The following is a 13,652-nucleotide window of genomic DNA, read 5'->3' as shown; positions in this document are numbered from 1 at the left end:
CCCCGACACAAATTTCTTGTTACAATTATAGCACAACCCTTTTACACGTCTCTTTTGCAATTTAGCAGGTGTCATCCTCCGAACTGGAAGTGTAGGACCGCTGTTGTTTGCCTCTTTACTGGTTGTGATGGACTTTTTCGCATCGAAAGTAGGAACAACTCCCCATTGTGAGAAATTGCAGGCCTTGTACAAACGGACAAGTCCAATAGCTGCTGATAAGGTCGTAGGGTACCATGCTAACACGTCTGCTTTGATGTTGTCCCTTAATCCGCTGATGAAACATCTGACTTGGTGGTTAGAAGGAAGATACCCCACCTTAGTAAGCAGCCTTTCAAATTGAGTTTGGTAGTCTGTAATAGTTTCAATTTGTTGCAATTTAGCTAACTCTCCAATAAAATCTTGGAATTGGGTGAGACTATACCTAGCGTGCAACCCGTTACAAACCATCTACCAGGTCATTTGCCCTCCTTCTTGTTTGAATAGTTGGTACCACAGCTGAATGTTACCCTCCAAATGGAAGGACGCAAGAGCCACACGTTCTTCCTCTAGTGTTTGATAGAACTAGAAAAATTGTTTCACCCTTCAAGTCCAACTCGCCTTGTCTTCTTCCCCATTAAAGCAAGGAAAATCAAGTTTGACAAGCTTTGGAGTGAAGAATTGTTGCAAACCGTTTTGACGGTTTCTATTAGTGTTCCCAGGTCGTACTCCATGGTTTTGGAGTTGAGCCCTTGAGTTCTCCTCTACTTCAAGTTCAATATTAGTTGGACGTGAACTAAGCTTTTCGAACAGCTCGTTAAGCTTGTCCATTATCTATTGTTGTCCAACATTGAGAGAGATCACATCATTTTCCAAAAGATAAGCTTCTACTAACTACTCATGTAATTTACCTGATAAACCCAAAAAAATAGCCAAAATATCAGCTTCTATTAACTACTCATGTAAATCTACCAAAAGACTTAGTCAACTCGATATACGCGACTCTATTAACTACTCATACACGACACTGCATGGCATATGCATATCCATGCCTACCTTATTTACCATGCTTATCATTAAAGAAGAGCATGAGATATACATACCCATGCCTGTTTTATTTACCATGCTTATCATTAAATTAGAGGAACTACATGTTAGCCATGTAACAGGTCTCTATAGTTCAAGGTTGCAAGTTCTAGGAGTTCCCTTAACCAAAATTTAGTTTGTGTTTGTAGTATATACTGATTCTCACACATGAGAATTGGCTGGATCACTAATATGGATAAATAATTTGGCTCCAAATGACTGCCTCGCTTGGTTGATTTTTAAAAACCTAGTTAGACAGGGAGAGAGATATATTTATATGGAATTATATACAATGAGACCTTACAATTACTTACAACCACCCAATGTAAAATCTGATAGCTTAGGTGTGCCATAATGTTTGAGAAAATTTCTTTTGAATTTTGAGCTTGGTCATTGGAAGAAATGCAACTGTCAAATTTCACATCCAATGATCAAGATTAATTGTAACTACTTTATACTGTATAATTTTTCTATATATGTATATTTTTTTTAAGTGTATCTAATGTTATTTTTTGGTCCCCTTAAATCTACACCCCATAAATTTCTATTTTAAATTTTTTGTTTTTATTTTTATAGTTTTCAAATTATCGATCTAGATGGATCTAAATTGTTTGATTTTTTTTTAGTAATTTAGTGGGGATGACAAATTCCTACTTATTTTTTGAAATCGTTTGTGTTTTTTTTTGTAATTTAGTGGGGATGACAATCTCCTACTCATTTTTTGAAATCGTTTGTGGTTTTTGAATACGTTAAGTGATAATGAAAACCTAGAGCTTAATTAAAGCTCAAACGATGCTACCACCAAACTCCAACCCCATTGTCAATTCAATAATGCAATATGGATACGTGATTTAGGGTCTGGGTTTTAAAATACAGGATAAAAAGGGATTTTGGGATACAATTTTGAGTGACGGCCGACTACGCGGCGTGGTTGCGTGCGTGCGTGCATCCCGTCAATTAATTAATTGTTGGGCGGGGCAGGGGTTGTGCGCTTCTCTCTCCTCTTATTTCTTGCCGTTGTTATTAGTCCTTATTAGTTTACCACACATCGGAGTCTCACTTGTTTAATTAACTCACCCACTGTCACCGGCGGAGATTCGGATGCGACTCAGGGAACAATCCGAGCCGTCCGATCCGCTGAACATGGGAAAGGAAAGGGATGGTGGCAAAAGCCTATTGTCGAAACGTTGTTGTAATTATTATTGAATGTCATTAATTTAAGGAAGAAAGAGAAACAGAGAGAAGCCTTGCAGATTGTCTTTTGCCTTTTGGGCCTTGGGCGAAGGGGAGGCAAAAGGGCGAGGAGGAGGAGAAGGGGGTGGTTGGGGGAAACAAAAACACAAAGTAGAGAGAGAGGAAAGAGGAGGCCCTTATTGCACAGAGTGAGAGAGAACTGGTTTTTAAAGTTTGGAGATGGGGGGCATCTAATGGATAATGGTAATGGTGGACATTCACTGCGAGAGAGCAGATTAAGGTATTATTACGAGTTGGGTTTTTAGAGAGAGAGAGAGGAAGAGAGTTTCTAGATAGACCTGGTAAGAGAGAGAGAGGGGGGCCGGTTCTGCATGATGTGGGATCTGAACGACTCGCCGGAGGAACGAAGGGGTGGCGCATTAGTGGGGGATTCAGGAAGCTTTGAAGGTGAAGATGATGATAAAGGTAAGGGGGGTTCTGCAAGCAACGAGGATGATAATTCAAACTCGTCCTCAGCTATCGTGTTTGAAGGATCTGATGCAGAGAGTGGGAAAAAAGATAAAAGTGGCGGCAACCGTATCTTCGGCTTCTCAGTATTGCAGCAGCAACAAGATAGCAATTGTTCATCAGAGAGCTCAGAGCCTGAGAACAGCAACAACAACAACAACACAAATGTTGTTACGAGACAGTTCTTTCCGATAATCGGAGGAGGAGAGAAGGAAGGGGATTCCGATCAGCTTTCTTTACAGGTTCGCTCAGATGGGAGTGGGAGCGGGAGCTTGCCGTTGCCCAGGGCCCATTGGGTAGGGGTTAAATTTTGCCAATCTGAGAGGCTAAAGGGTATGGAGGTTTCATCGCAGCCCATCAAGAAGAGCAGGAGGGGGCCGAGGTCAAGGAGCTCTCAGTATAGGGGTGTGACCTTTTACAGGAGGACAGGAAGATGGGAGTCTCACATTTGGTATTCCTCTTCTTCTCCTCTCTCTCTCTCTCTCTCTCTTGTGTCCTCTAAAAATTAAGTTTCAGCTATTTCTCATATTATTTTATTATTTTTTTATCCTGTTGTTGATGCAGGGATTGTGGGAAGCAGGTGTATTTGGGTATGTATGTAAAACTCGAAAATATGTATTGTTTTTTTTTTTTTTTTGCACATATTTGTTGTGCTCATGAGAAATTTGGGGTTTGGGCATTAAACAGGTGGATTCGATACAGCACACGCAGCTGCACGGTATTACCTACATCCTCCCTTTCCCGTAAGCAAAAACGTATTATTTTGTAATATAATAATAATAATAAGATGAAAACTATTAGTTGTTTGCACTGCCAACTTGTTGATTGATTCATGTATTTGTGAATGAATAGAAGCTGTTTTGTTTCAGCGCTTATGATAGAGCCGCGATCAAGTTTAGGGGGGTTGATGCAGACATCAATTTCAGCCTGGACGATTACGAGGAGGATTTGAAGCAGGTTAGAGAGAGCAAAGAGAAACCCATGGTTCACAGTAACCATCTCAAGTTTTTTTTTTTTGGGGCTAATTTTTTTTTTGTAAGAGCTGAGTAATGGAAAAACAATGAACAGATGAATAATCTGACAAAGGAAGAGTTTGTTCATGTCCTCCGACGACAAAGCACCGGGTTCCCGAGAGGAAGCTCAAAGTTTAGAGGGGTTACGCTTCACAAGTGCGGCAGATGGGAGGCCAGAATGGGACAGTTTCTTGGTAAAAAGTAATCACATCTCTCACCCTCCTACAAATTACCCCATTTTGGTTTTTGCAGCAGCACCCCACCACCACATGAATGCTAATAATAATATTTCTTTTCCCTTTTTCTCTATCATCACGATTTCCCCGAACTTTTCAGAATGGAACATCAAACTCAACGCTGTTTTTTTGATCGTTGAAGTACTGTAATGCTGCTAGATTAGAACCTCTTTTTTGTTTTCTTTTAGTTATTATCTTGTTGATTGAGATTCCAAATTTGTTAGTGGAGCAAAAGTTTTTGCTCATTCTTTTATGTCCTCTTTCACACAGGTATGTCTACTTGGGTCTTTTCGACAGCGAGGTAGAGGCTGCAAGGTTATTAATCTTACTCACTAATTTGTCTCTTGAATTGGGTTCTCATTGAATAGTCTTTTTTTTTTTTAATTTCTGATAAGAATAAATCGGGTCAGGGCCTATGATAAAGCTGCAATCAAATGTAATGGGAGGGAGGCGGTGACCAATTTCGATCCAAGCATTTATGATAACGAGATCGCTGCCACAGCTGGTAATTGGATTTTTGACAAATTTTTTTTTTCAGTCTTTCTTGATAGATCAACGTAGAGAGAAAGAGGGGGGAAAGGATTTCTTTTTATGGGAATTTGCTTTTATTTTGTTTTGGATAGTTTATAGAATATCTATTGTACAGGAAGGGGAGGAGGAGGTCGCGGCGATGAGGCGGATCACAATCTAGATCTAAGCTTGGGGAGTTGGAATTCCTCAAAACGTGAAAGCTTTGAATCATTGGGCGCTGATGAGGAGCGTTTGGGCTTGGGTTTCGGCGGCGTGGATCCATCCTCCTCATCCTCAATATTAATTCAACCTTCATCATTTCATCAATCCTTTTTTGATTGGAGAACAACCAATCCCCGCAATGTGAAGCCCAAGGTACAGACCACAACGCTCTCTCTCTCTCTCTATCTTCGCAAACTCAGGCCTGTCCAACTCGGAACTGTTAGGCCGGTCAAACTGGAACCCGGCTTTGGCCCGGTCGGGCTGCATATTTTTTTAATTTTTTAAAAATATAAAATTCTAAAAAGTAAAGGATTTGTTTGCAACGTGTTTTGGAATATTTTTTATCATTTTGACAATTTCGGCCATCAACATATTTTTTGGAAAATTAAAAAAGGATACCCCTTGCACAAATAGATTTTTTAAAATCTATTTTTTTGACCTTTTTTGTATCTTTTTAATACATTTTAGACAGGCCTGGACGACACAGGTAGTCTTGTTGAATCACCCGGTTTGGAGTTTACTCGAAACCTGGCCGGTGGCTGGTTTCCAGAGGCCGGTTCAATCTTTTGAACATTGCTCTCTCTTTTCTTCTGTGGCCACACTTGCAGTAACGACAGCGAAACCCCCCCTCCTCCGCACTCTCTTTTATTGGCCCAACTTAGAGAGAGCAAATCTCTTTCGCCCTCTCTTTCTACGGTGCACAAACCCTCACCTGGTTTTTAACCTTTGTTTATGGAAATCTTAATTTAGCAGTTTGATGAGAAGTTCAAGTCACCGGAAGATCAACGGAGTGGAGTTGGAGTAGAGCAGATGTGTTTCAGCAGCTCTGGCCACGCTTCTCCTTCCTTCCCACCTGCATATGCTCATTTGAGAAGGAGAAGCGAAGTTCCCCTCTTACATTTCCACCCCGCTCCTCTTCCCCTTCATGGAGTGCCTTATCATGTCAGTCCCAATTCCTCTTCTCTCTCTAAAATTTAAATATCCTACTGCCTCTCTATCTGTATCTGTGCAAATAACCATGGAAAGAAACAAACTAGGGTTTTCAGTTCTCAATTTCTTCTTTTTGACTGGTACAGATACAGCAGTATCAGAGTGATGGAGAGAGATTGGGGAGATTGTCTCTTGTAATACAAGGAGAACAGCAACAGCAGGTCAACAACAACAATAACAAGAGCTTGGGAGGCATTAGCATTACTAATGGCTGGCCTGCACCGGCCCAAATCTTTGCCACTGCTGCAGCATCATCAGGATTCCCACCGCAGATCATACATCAACAACGACAGCAACTGCCGCCACCACCGCCACCATCTCAACCAAGTTGGATGCACAAGAATGGGTTCCATTCTCTTATGAGAACCACTTAAGCCTAACCAACCAACAAGCCGACCGATCAAAATAACAAAAACAACCGCCCAAGCGCAAGCTCAGAGAGAAAAAGGGGGTCTATCTCTTGTAATCTTTACTACGCTGGAGAATGTAAAAGAAAGAGATGATACCAATATGGTGTTGTTTCGTATTGTAACCAAAGCAGGAGGTTCTATGATAGGGTAGAACACGATCAAATTTCCCCAAAGAGGCCAAAAAATAAAAAAATAAAAAGTAAAGAGGAAAGGGACAACAAACGAGTCTCGCATGTAGCAGGCCCCTTCGCCACTACTGTTTGGACTAGACAGGGAGAGTGAGAGAGACTGAAATGACTGTTTGTTTCAACTTTCAAGAGTGGGAAAGTTTGAGAGAGAGAATGAGAAGTACTCTTTGGGTGATTTGATTTAGCACTCAACGGGATGGTTCATTTTTGTTTTGGTATATGTTGTAGAACTGTAATATTATGTCTATCCCTTAGACCACATATTGTACAAGAGCTTATTAAAGAAAACACATGGAATTCAAGATTGCTTTCTTCTCTCTCCCTATCTCTCCCTATCTCTGTACTGTTGAGTGTCGAAAAACAATTAAAGCAGTGAAGCATAAGTTAGGTTTTAGTGAGAGAGGGAGAGAGCATTATTATCTGGGGAGGGGAGGGGAGGGGAGGGGAGGATCGATGAATCGCTTTCTCTCTCTTCTTGGAGTCAGTTGACGGCAGGGCAGTGGTAGCAGTAAGAGCAGTCAGAGAAAGCCATAATGAAGGAGAGGGACGTAACCTAAGCTCAAACCCCCTTCCTCGCCCGCCCACTTTTAAAAGATGAAAAATACTGATGAGAAGCAAAGGAGCATTGTCTTTCTTCCCTCTCAGTCAAAACTTTGCTTTCAATCATGGAAATAGTAACCGCGACAAAAGCCCAGTTTGGGTTTAACTCCATTACTCCTTCTGTCCCTCTTTCTTATGTTTCCTTTTCTGGTTTTTAATCTTCACTCTTCTTTGTTTCTTGCTTCCCCCACTCGAACGTCGTCAAACTCCCGCTCTCTCTCTCTCTCTCTCTCTCTCTCTCTCTGTACAGATGCATATATGAGAGGTGCCCTCACCTCTCATTTTACCGCCCAATAAGCAAGCAAACAAGCAAACCCCAGCACTCAATTAGCAAGCCAAAAAACTCTCTCTCTCTCTCTCTCTATTCATGACTGTCCCGCACCTTCACATGAAGAGAGAAAAAGGAGAGGGGAATTAAATATGGAGAAAGAGTCATTTTCTGAGTCGTACACTGTCTTCATTGATGGGTTCTGATGAGAATGGCTATGTGCCCAAAGTCGAAAGAAAAGGTGTCTGCAAGGTGCTGCAACATTGTACGGTTTTTGCTTCATAGGCAAAGGTTCCTTTCCCTCCCCCATTATTTCTATACCCCACCACACACGGTTAAAGGAAAAAATGCGAAAGAGAGTCCAACCTCAAGAACCGGTAAATATTCGCCAAAATGAATTTGTGGTATGTACACCGGTCAATGGAGAAAAAGAGAGAGAACCTTGCATCAGAACAACCCCGGAACTCCACACTTTTGACTGCTGCTTTGTGCCTTTGCTCTTTTTTTAACCATCAAGGGTGGAGAGAGAGAGACAGAGATCGGGGTTGTTGGTGTTGCAGTATTCTCTTACTAGATCCTTGCCTGCTCCAGATCTATCTTAAAAGATCCATCCCCCTAACCTGTCCTTTCCAACCCTCTCCCTCTCTCTAGATTCCAAAGGCCCTCCTCAGCTATATTATTCCAATGAATTTAATCAAACAGTTCTGAAATTTCAATCTCATTGAGTTTTCCAAAAATGAGTTATTCAAATTTGAGAGCGGAAAAAAGTGAAAAATGGAGATAAGCCCAAAAGTCTCCATAGTGAATCCTGCAGTGGCACGTGCAGCTAAGAGTGACCACTAGAGTCTAGGGTTCATAAGAGGAAAATGACGAGGAGCCAACAAAATTGTTTTTGGGAGTGAACATGGTTTAGAATTTAGAATTCTTTTGTTGGTAGAGGAATTTAGAATTTAGATGCGCACACCTTGGCACCAAACACTAGGCTGGGGAATGTCTCTCCCTCCCTCTCTCATTTTCTTTATTAAACTTCTACCAGCCTTAAGAAAACCTGGGGCTGGCCTTCTCTTTCTCCCTCTCTAATTCTAAAGGGAGAGAATTCTCAAACGAGAGAAAGAGAAGGCCATTTTTGGGTGCGGTTTGTATAGAGCCAAGGCTCTAAACAATCAAATTGGAATTTATTTTTAATAGTGTAGAAAAAAGTGGTTTCAATACTGAAAATCTTTGTGATAGCCTTAAAATATGTTTTCATTTTTTATTATAATATTTAAAGCTCCAAAATTAATGTAGATCGAGCATATCTATGACAACTTGAAAACCATGAAAATTTACGGTTCAAAAACGTGCTATAAGATGCACTATTTCCAAAACTTGAAATCCATTTGTTTCTCATGTATGTTCATATTGATGTCGAAATGATCAATTTAAGGATATTTGGGCATTAAAACAGACTCTTTTAGTTAAATTTTTGAGGTGAACTCTAATTTGATTGTTTAGAATGTCGGCTGTATATAAAATTTTCCCTTTCTTTGATTGTTTGCAACAGAAAAATGGTGGACGTAGGCTGAAGTAACCAGAAGTGCCTTGCTATCGAGAAACACAAGTTAGATCGTAATGAAGAAAGCATTAATGAGTTAAAGGTCAAGGGCCCAGCAACCCCAGGTGAATGATTTACCATTCCATGGGGGAAACACATACGTAGGCAACACAAATCAAACAAATAAAAATGGTACTTTACTTGACATAAAAATAAAGAGGTCCATTCCACATTTGATGACCAATTACTCAAAATAGCATTTTGTATAGCTAGCAATCACCCAACTTGGACAACTTATCCCCCAACCATACTCCAAACCATCCCCATCATATGGACCACTGTCACCTCTCCTACTACCCATGTCAATCAGTTTTTACCTTCCCAAATCTTTTAGTGTTTTGTCATAAAAGTCTTTACTTGTATGGTAAGGTATTTGATGGTTTTTGCACCCTCAATAAGTGCTAGATGAAATACTATTTTGCCCTTTCTCACTCCGATTGGGTTTATGTGAGTCGGCCCACTCATATGTACATATGCATGATCCCACTAAAATCTATTTTAGAGATGGATTTTTATCTAATTATGTGGTAAATTCATCATCTAAGCCAAGATGGTCATGAATATTAAAAGAAAAATAAACTTTGAAAATTAAAAATATAACTTTTTGGTAATTTTTTTGTTATTTATGGACTATACACTTTAGATAACGTCTATCTTTAAAAATGAACGTTTGTAAGTCAGCAATGTACGTTTGTAAGTCAGCGGGTGCAAGTGGGCTCTTGCACCCGCTTATTCGGGGAACACTTTCCCTTTTCACTAATGTTTTCCTATTTCTTGTCTAGAAAGAGCCAAGATTTTGGGGAACCATTTTTGAGTGAAAGGATGTTATAAAGAAAATTACAGAGATTGTTGAGTTCCCTTATAGAGTACCTAGATGTACAAGGTTGCCAATTAAGGAAGAGTTGAAAATTAAAAACGTTGTGAAGGAGGAACATAATTACGTGGACATTAGAGAAAATTACAGTGAAATTTCTATAATTACTTCGGGGAATAGGACGCACCACCAATTGAGAAACCTATTTTTCCCTGAAAGCTACCCCTATTTGGATTGGTGATCATGTGTGAGGTTTTCCATCATGTGACACCACAAGAGGCTACCTAAGGCATGGCCCATATTTTTGGGAGAGAACAGGACAGAAGCAATGGCAACTCTTCAAAGATTTTTTCTTGTAATTTATCAGTAGGAAAAAAAGAATATTCTAATCGCCACCCACCACCTATCGTGTCAATGGACGGTGGTGATGAAAGTTTTGACGTTAAGTCCCTAGAGGGAACGGCAGCTGACCTCCACCAACTATTTGTTGAAAAAAGCTTGTTTGAAGAATAGCATAATGACGCAGATCAAAATAAGATGGATTCAGTATTTTTTGTTTTTTGGTGACGCAGATCAAAATAAGATGAATTCAGTATTATTTGTTTTTTGGAGATTTAATTATTTCTTTATTTTTTTAGGTGTATTTTTATTTTATTAGAGTCATTAGTACATTTTTTTGGGTTTGTTGATAAAGTACATATATTTTTTTAGGAAAAAATTGATTCCTATTTTTTTAGTAGGCATTTAATAGAGTTTACATTTTTTAAAAGATAAGTCTATTTTATATTTTTCTTGAGTTTTGTTTTATTTTTTGGAAAGGTCTATCTTGAGTTGATTTAGTAGGTTTATCTTGAGTTGCTTTTATTTTTGGAAATGTCTATCTTGAGTTGATTTTATTTTTGGAAAGGTCTATCTTGAATTGATTTAGTAGGCTTATATTTTGAAAATTTAGTTGAATTTGAGATTAGAAGTTGCCTTTTGCAATAGGTGTTAGGTCTTCTGATAAGAGTTGGGAGACCTAATGGGTTATCTTTAAAAAAAAAAAAAAGTTACATTTTTGTTTAGGTTGCATGGAGGGTTTGCATCCTAACATTAAAGGGCGTACACTCTTATTAGATAAGGAAGAGAGAATGCGTTTTAGAAAGTTTTGGAAAAGGTTTCTTTTTATGAAAGGATTACATGTACAATGTAATTGGGGATTGAATTTTATAAAATAAAAAAATTGATCTTTTTAGATCGTGTAGAGAAAGAGGCTTTTTGTGGGTAATTTCTTCCTTCTTGTGTGTATGGGTCCATAGCGGATGATTCGGATCCACACGTTTTGTTCGTTTTCTCTCTTAAATGCGGTTGTTTTTTGTCGGGTGTTGTTTACTGATAATTTTATGCTGCATAACATAATTTGGGTGTTTGAAAAATGTTGACATTTGGGGTGCATTTGATATCTGGAAATGGCGGTTCCCAAAAACCCCAATTCCAAAAACTATATCACTTATTTGATATTGGAAGTGCTCCACGGTTTTTAGAAGTCAGGGCTTCCGTAACCACATTAAAAAGGGGTAGTGGTGGCTCCCATAGGAGGCCATGGAAGTCGCCACCTCCACTCTTTGGCCATCATGTGCCTTCCCAAAATCAAATATGCCCTTAGGGATGTCTTATAGGAATAATGTATGAAAATGTCCAATTTTGAATGGGGAAATGTTTCTATAGTTTTTCTACTACATAGAGCATCTATGCTTCCTCTACCATCCAGCCATCCAATTTTATTCGAGTGAGCCACTCACTGTTTGAGGCCTCAAGGTATTTTATTTTTAATTTTTTATAAATTGTATGAATATGAAATTTGGTATATGCCATCTTCTCATTGGGGTTCACCTACAAAAAATGTTAAAAACAATTTTGATAGAATATAATGACCAAAATATTCCTTAAAATTTTTAGGGCTATTTTGGTTATTTTATTTTATTGGAAATTTATATATATATTTTTTACATGTGCGAGTTTAATAGAAGATTGAACGCCAAAAATTTGATGTCAAAATATTTTATAAAAAAAAATTTAAAATAAAATATTATAAAGACAAGATATTTTGATTGGGAGCATCTTAACCCTCCATTCATAATGGATGGTTGCATAAGGGAGTATATAAGTTTTATGTTGTACGGGAAGCATGAAAAGCTTGCCCATTTTGAATTGGCTCAGAGTTCTAGGGTATTTTGTTCCAAATTTTGAACTTAGCACGTGTTTATCTAGATTGCCCTAGAATGGCCTGGAAATTATAATTATGTACACATCTGTTGGTCAAAAAATAATAATTTATGTACACATGTTCCCGATACTGGATGAGTGTGTCCACGTTTAAAGTTACGAATGACGATTTAACCTTTTGTATTTGTGGCCAACGTATCTTTTGCAAAGATCTTCTATTCAAGCCTCCTACCTCAAGTATTATTAGAGCCAAGGGCTCATTCCAACGAGTATTATCAGAGCCAAGGGCTCAAGAGTTGCTCCCTCGATGTACGCACAAATTCCCCATCTCACCTCAAAGACAATGATTAGAAATTTGTGTCTTCAAATGAAGGCATTGTTCGGTTCTCGAAAGCCATTGGGATGTGATGTTGAAAAGGGCATGTATAACCAACAACCTATCATTAAGGAATCAATTTGTATTAAAATCCAAAGAGATCGCAGAAGGAATCAGTAAAGATGGATATGTATGGCTTCTTTCTTTCCAATTGACCAAGGAATAGATAAAGCCACTTTTGAAAAAGTTGCTTCTGCTATATATTCAAAGCAAATGTGGGAGATTCCTCAAAATTCATTCCAGGGAGTTTGAAAGGTGAGAAAGTCCATCAAACTCTCGGGCTTGGGTTTGATGCAGTCCATCAAGTCTTGAAGTCCAAAACAGAACTCAAATAACAGCAGAACTAGGCCAGTTTATAGTTTTGCACGAAGAGGTCGGAGGTATTGTAGCCTGTTCTCTTGATTTTCGAGAATGTACCCTAGGATTAGTAGAGGGAAATATGGGTGTAATGAACTAATATTTTGACCCAATTCACTGTCAAAATTCGTTTCTTGGACAAAAAATGGCTTCAAGATGCAATCAACTTCAAAGACCCAATCGAATCAGCCTAGTTTAATATGAATTTGGTGGATAGAAAGATCAATGGCTTAGGAATCTATGATCCAAACATTATAAAGTTTGGAGTTATTTAAGGCTTCTATTGCATTCACTAGGTGTATTGTTTGAGTATGCAGCAAACTGTGACAAAATATTATTCATTAGTGATCAAAAACAAATATTTTTACTTTGGTACATGTTTGAAAACTACTTCGGGTGAAGTTTTATTTGGAGTTTTGTGAAAAGGAAAGGATATATTGTCTACCAGGTTAATATGGAAGGTGTATATTATTATCAGTATATATGTGAAGGGCAGGTACATTATTTTGTGTTTTATGGTAAGTCAAGGTATAGTATAGGTCTCTGTGATTTATGTCTATTCTTGTCATTTGTATTTATCGATATAAAATAAGCTTGTATATTCATATTGATTAATGAACGTTGAGTCTCTTCAGAGAAACTTGGGACTTCTCACATCGCATCAAAGCCAAATTCATATTCGCCCTTTCCATTCTTCCTTTAGATCTGAAATGTTGTCACTGGTTTTTTCAGACTAGACGAGTTTGTTCCTCATTCGGTGTACCTCTCTCATATTTTATGTTGGGTTTTCCTGGGTCTTCTGTCTTTATGAGGTTTGTCCCTCTCCTCTGTTTTTCATAAGCCCAGTTTGTACCTCTCTAGTCATTGTTGCTCCTCCCTACGGATAATCTCATTTCCTTGTTATTGACAACCTTTTGGGCAAAGCTTGTAACATTCCACAAGAACATCATATGCTTGATTGAGCGTTCTAACAATGAATCCATGCCTCACTTGGCCCCATTTGGCACACCTAGTGGCACAATTTCACGAAGCTCTTTTACTTGGTCTTAGATCTGTTGTCTATCTTTGTGGTCTTGGTTTAGAGCTCCCAGCAGCCCTTGCCTTTT

At 38.7% G+C, this 13,652-nt stretch overlaps 1 protein-coding gene across 4 annotated transcripts; it reads left to right on the top strand.

Annotated features, from left to right (window-relative positions):
• Positions 1-2,392: 2,392 nt before the first annotated feature.
• Positions 2,393-6,634, top strand: LOC18440281 (APETALA2-like protein 5). Of its 4 annotated transcripts, none has more exons than XM_011627304.3 (10): positions 2,393-3,214; positions 3,328-3,353; positions 3,451-3,481; positions 3,633-3,720; positions 3,832-3,977; positions 4,283-4,327; positions 4,423-4,517; positions 4,659-4,897; positions 5,498-5,686; positions 5,821-6,634. In XM_011627304.3, exons 1-10 carry the CDS (start codon positions 2,628-2,630, stop codon positions 6,106-6,108), a joined length of 1,734 nt encoding a protein of 577 aa, XP_011625606.1. In that variant the 5' UTR covers positions 2,393-2,627; the 3' UTR covers positions 6,109-6,634. The 4 variants fall into 4 exon arrangements, with proteins under 4 accessions (XP_011625606.1, XP_006850494.2, XP_088711800.1 ...); XM_006850431.4 differs by having other exon boundaries at positions 5,495-5,686; XM_088855674.1 differs by having other exon boundaries at positions 3,451-3,506.
• Positions 6,635-13,652: the final 7,018 nt, after the last annotated feature.

This window comes from Amborella trichopoda, chromosome 13, assembly GCF_054954075.1.
Source record: "Amborella trichopoda isolate Santa Cruz 75 chromosome 13, AtrichopodaSantaCruz75HAP2 v2.0, whole genome shotgun sequence".
Classification (NCBI taxonomy): domain Eukaryota; kingdom Viridiplantae; phylum Streptophyta; class Magnoliopsida; order Amborellales; family Amborellaceae; genus Amborella; species Amborella trichopoda.
Note: the sequence above shows the minus strand (reverse complement) of the source record. Positions and strands in the feature narration are given on the sequence as shown.

Excerpts from the sequence above, each read along its gene's own strand:
- LOC18440281 (XM_006850431.4), top strand. The coding sequence starts at position 2,628 with ATGATGTGGGATCTGAACGACTCGCCGGAGGAACGAAGGGGTGGCGCA. Across the intron at positions 3,354-3,450 it reads TGGGAAGCAGGTGTATTTGG|GTGGATTCGATACAGCACAC; the intron begins GTATGTATGTAA and ends GGCATTAAACAG. Across the intron at positions 4,898-5,494 it reads CCCGCAATGTGAAGCCCAAG|CAGTTTGATGAGAAGTTCAA; the intron begins GTACAGACCACA and ends ATCTTAATTTAG.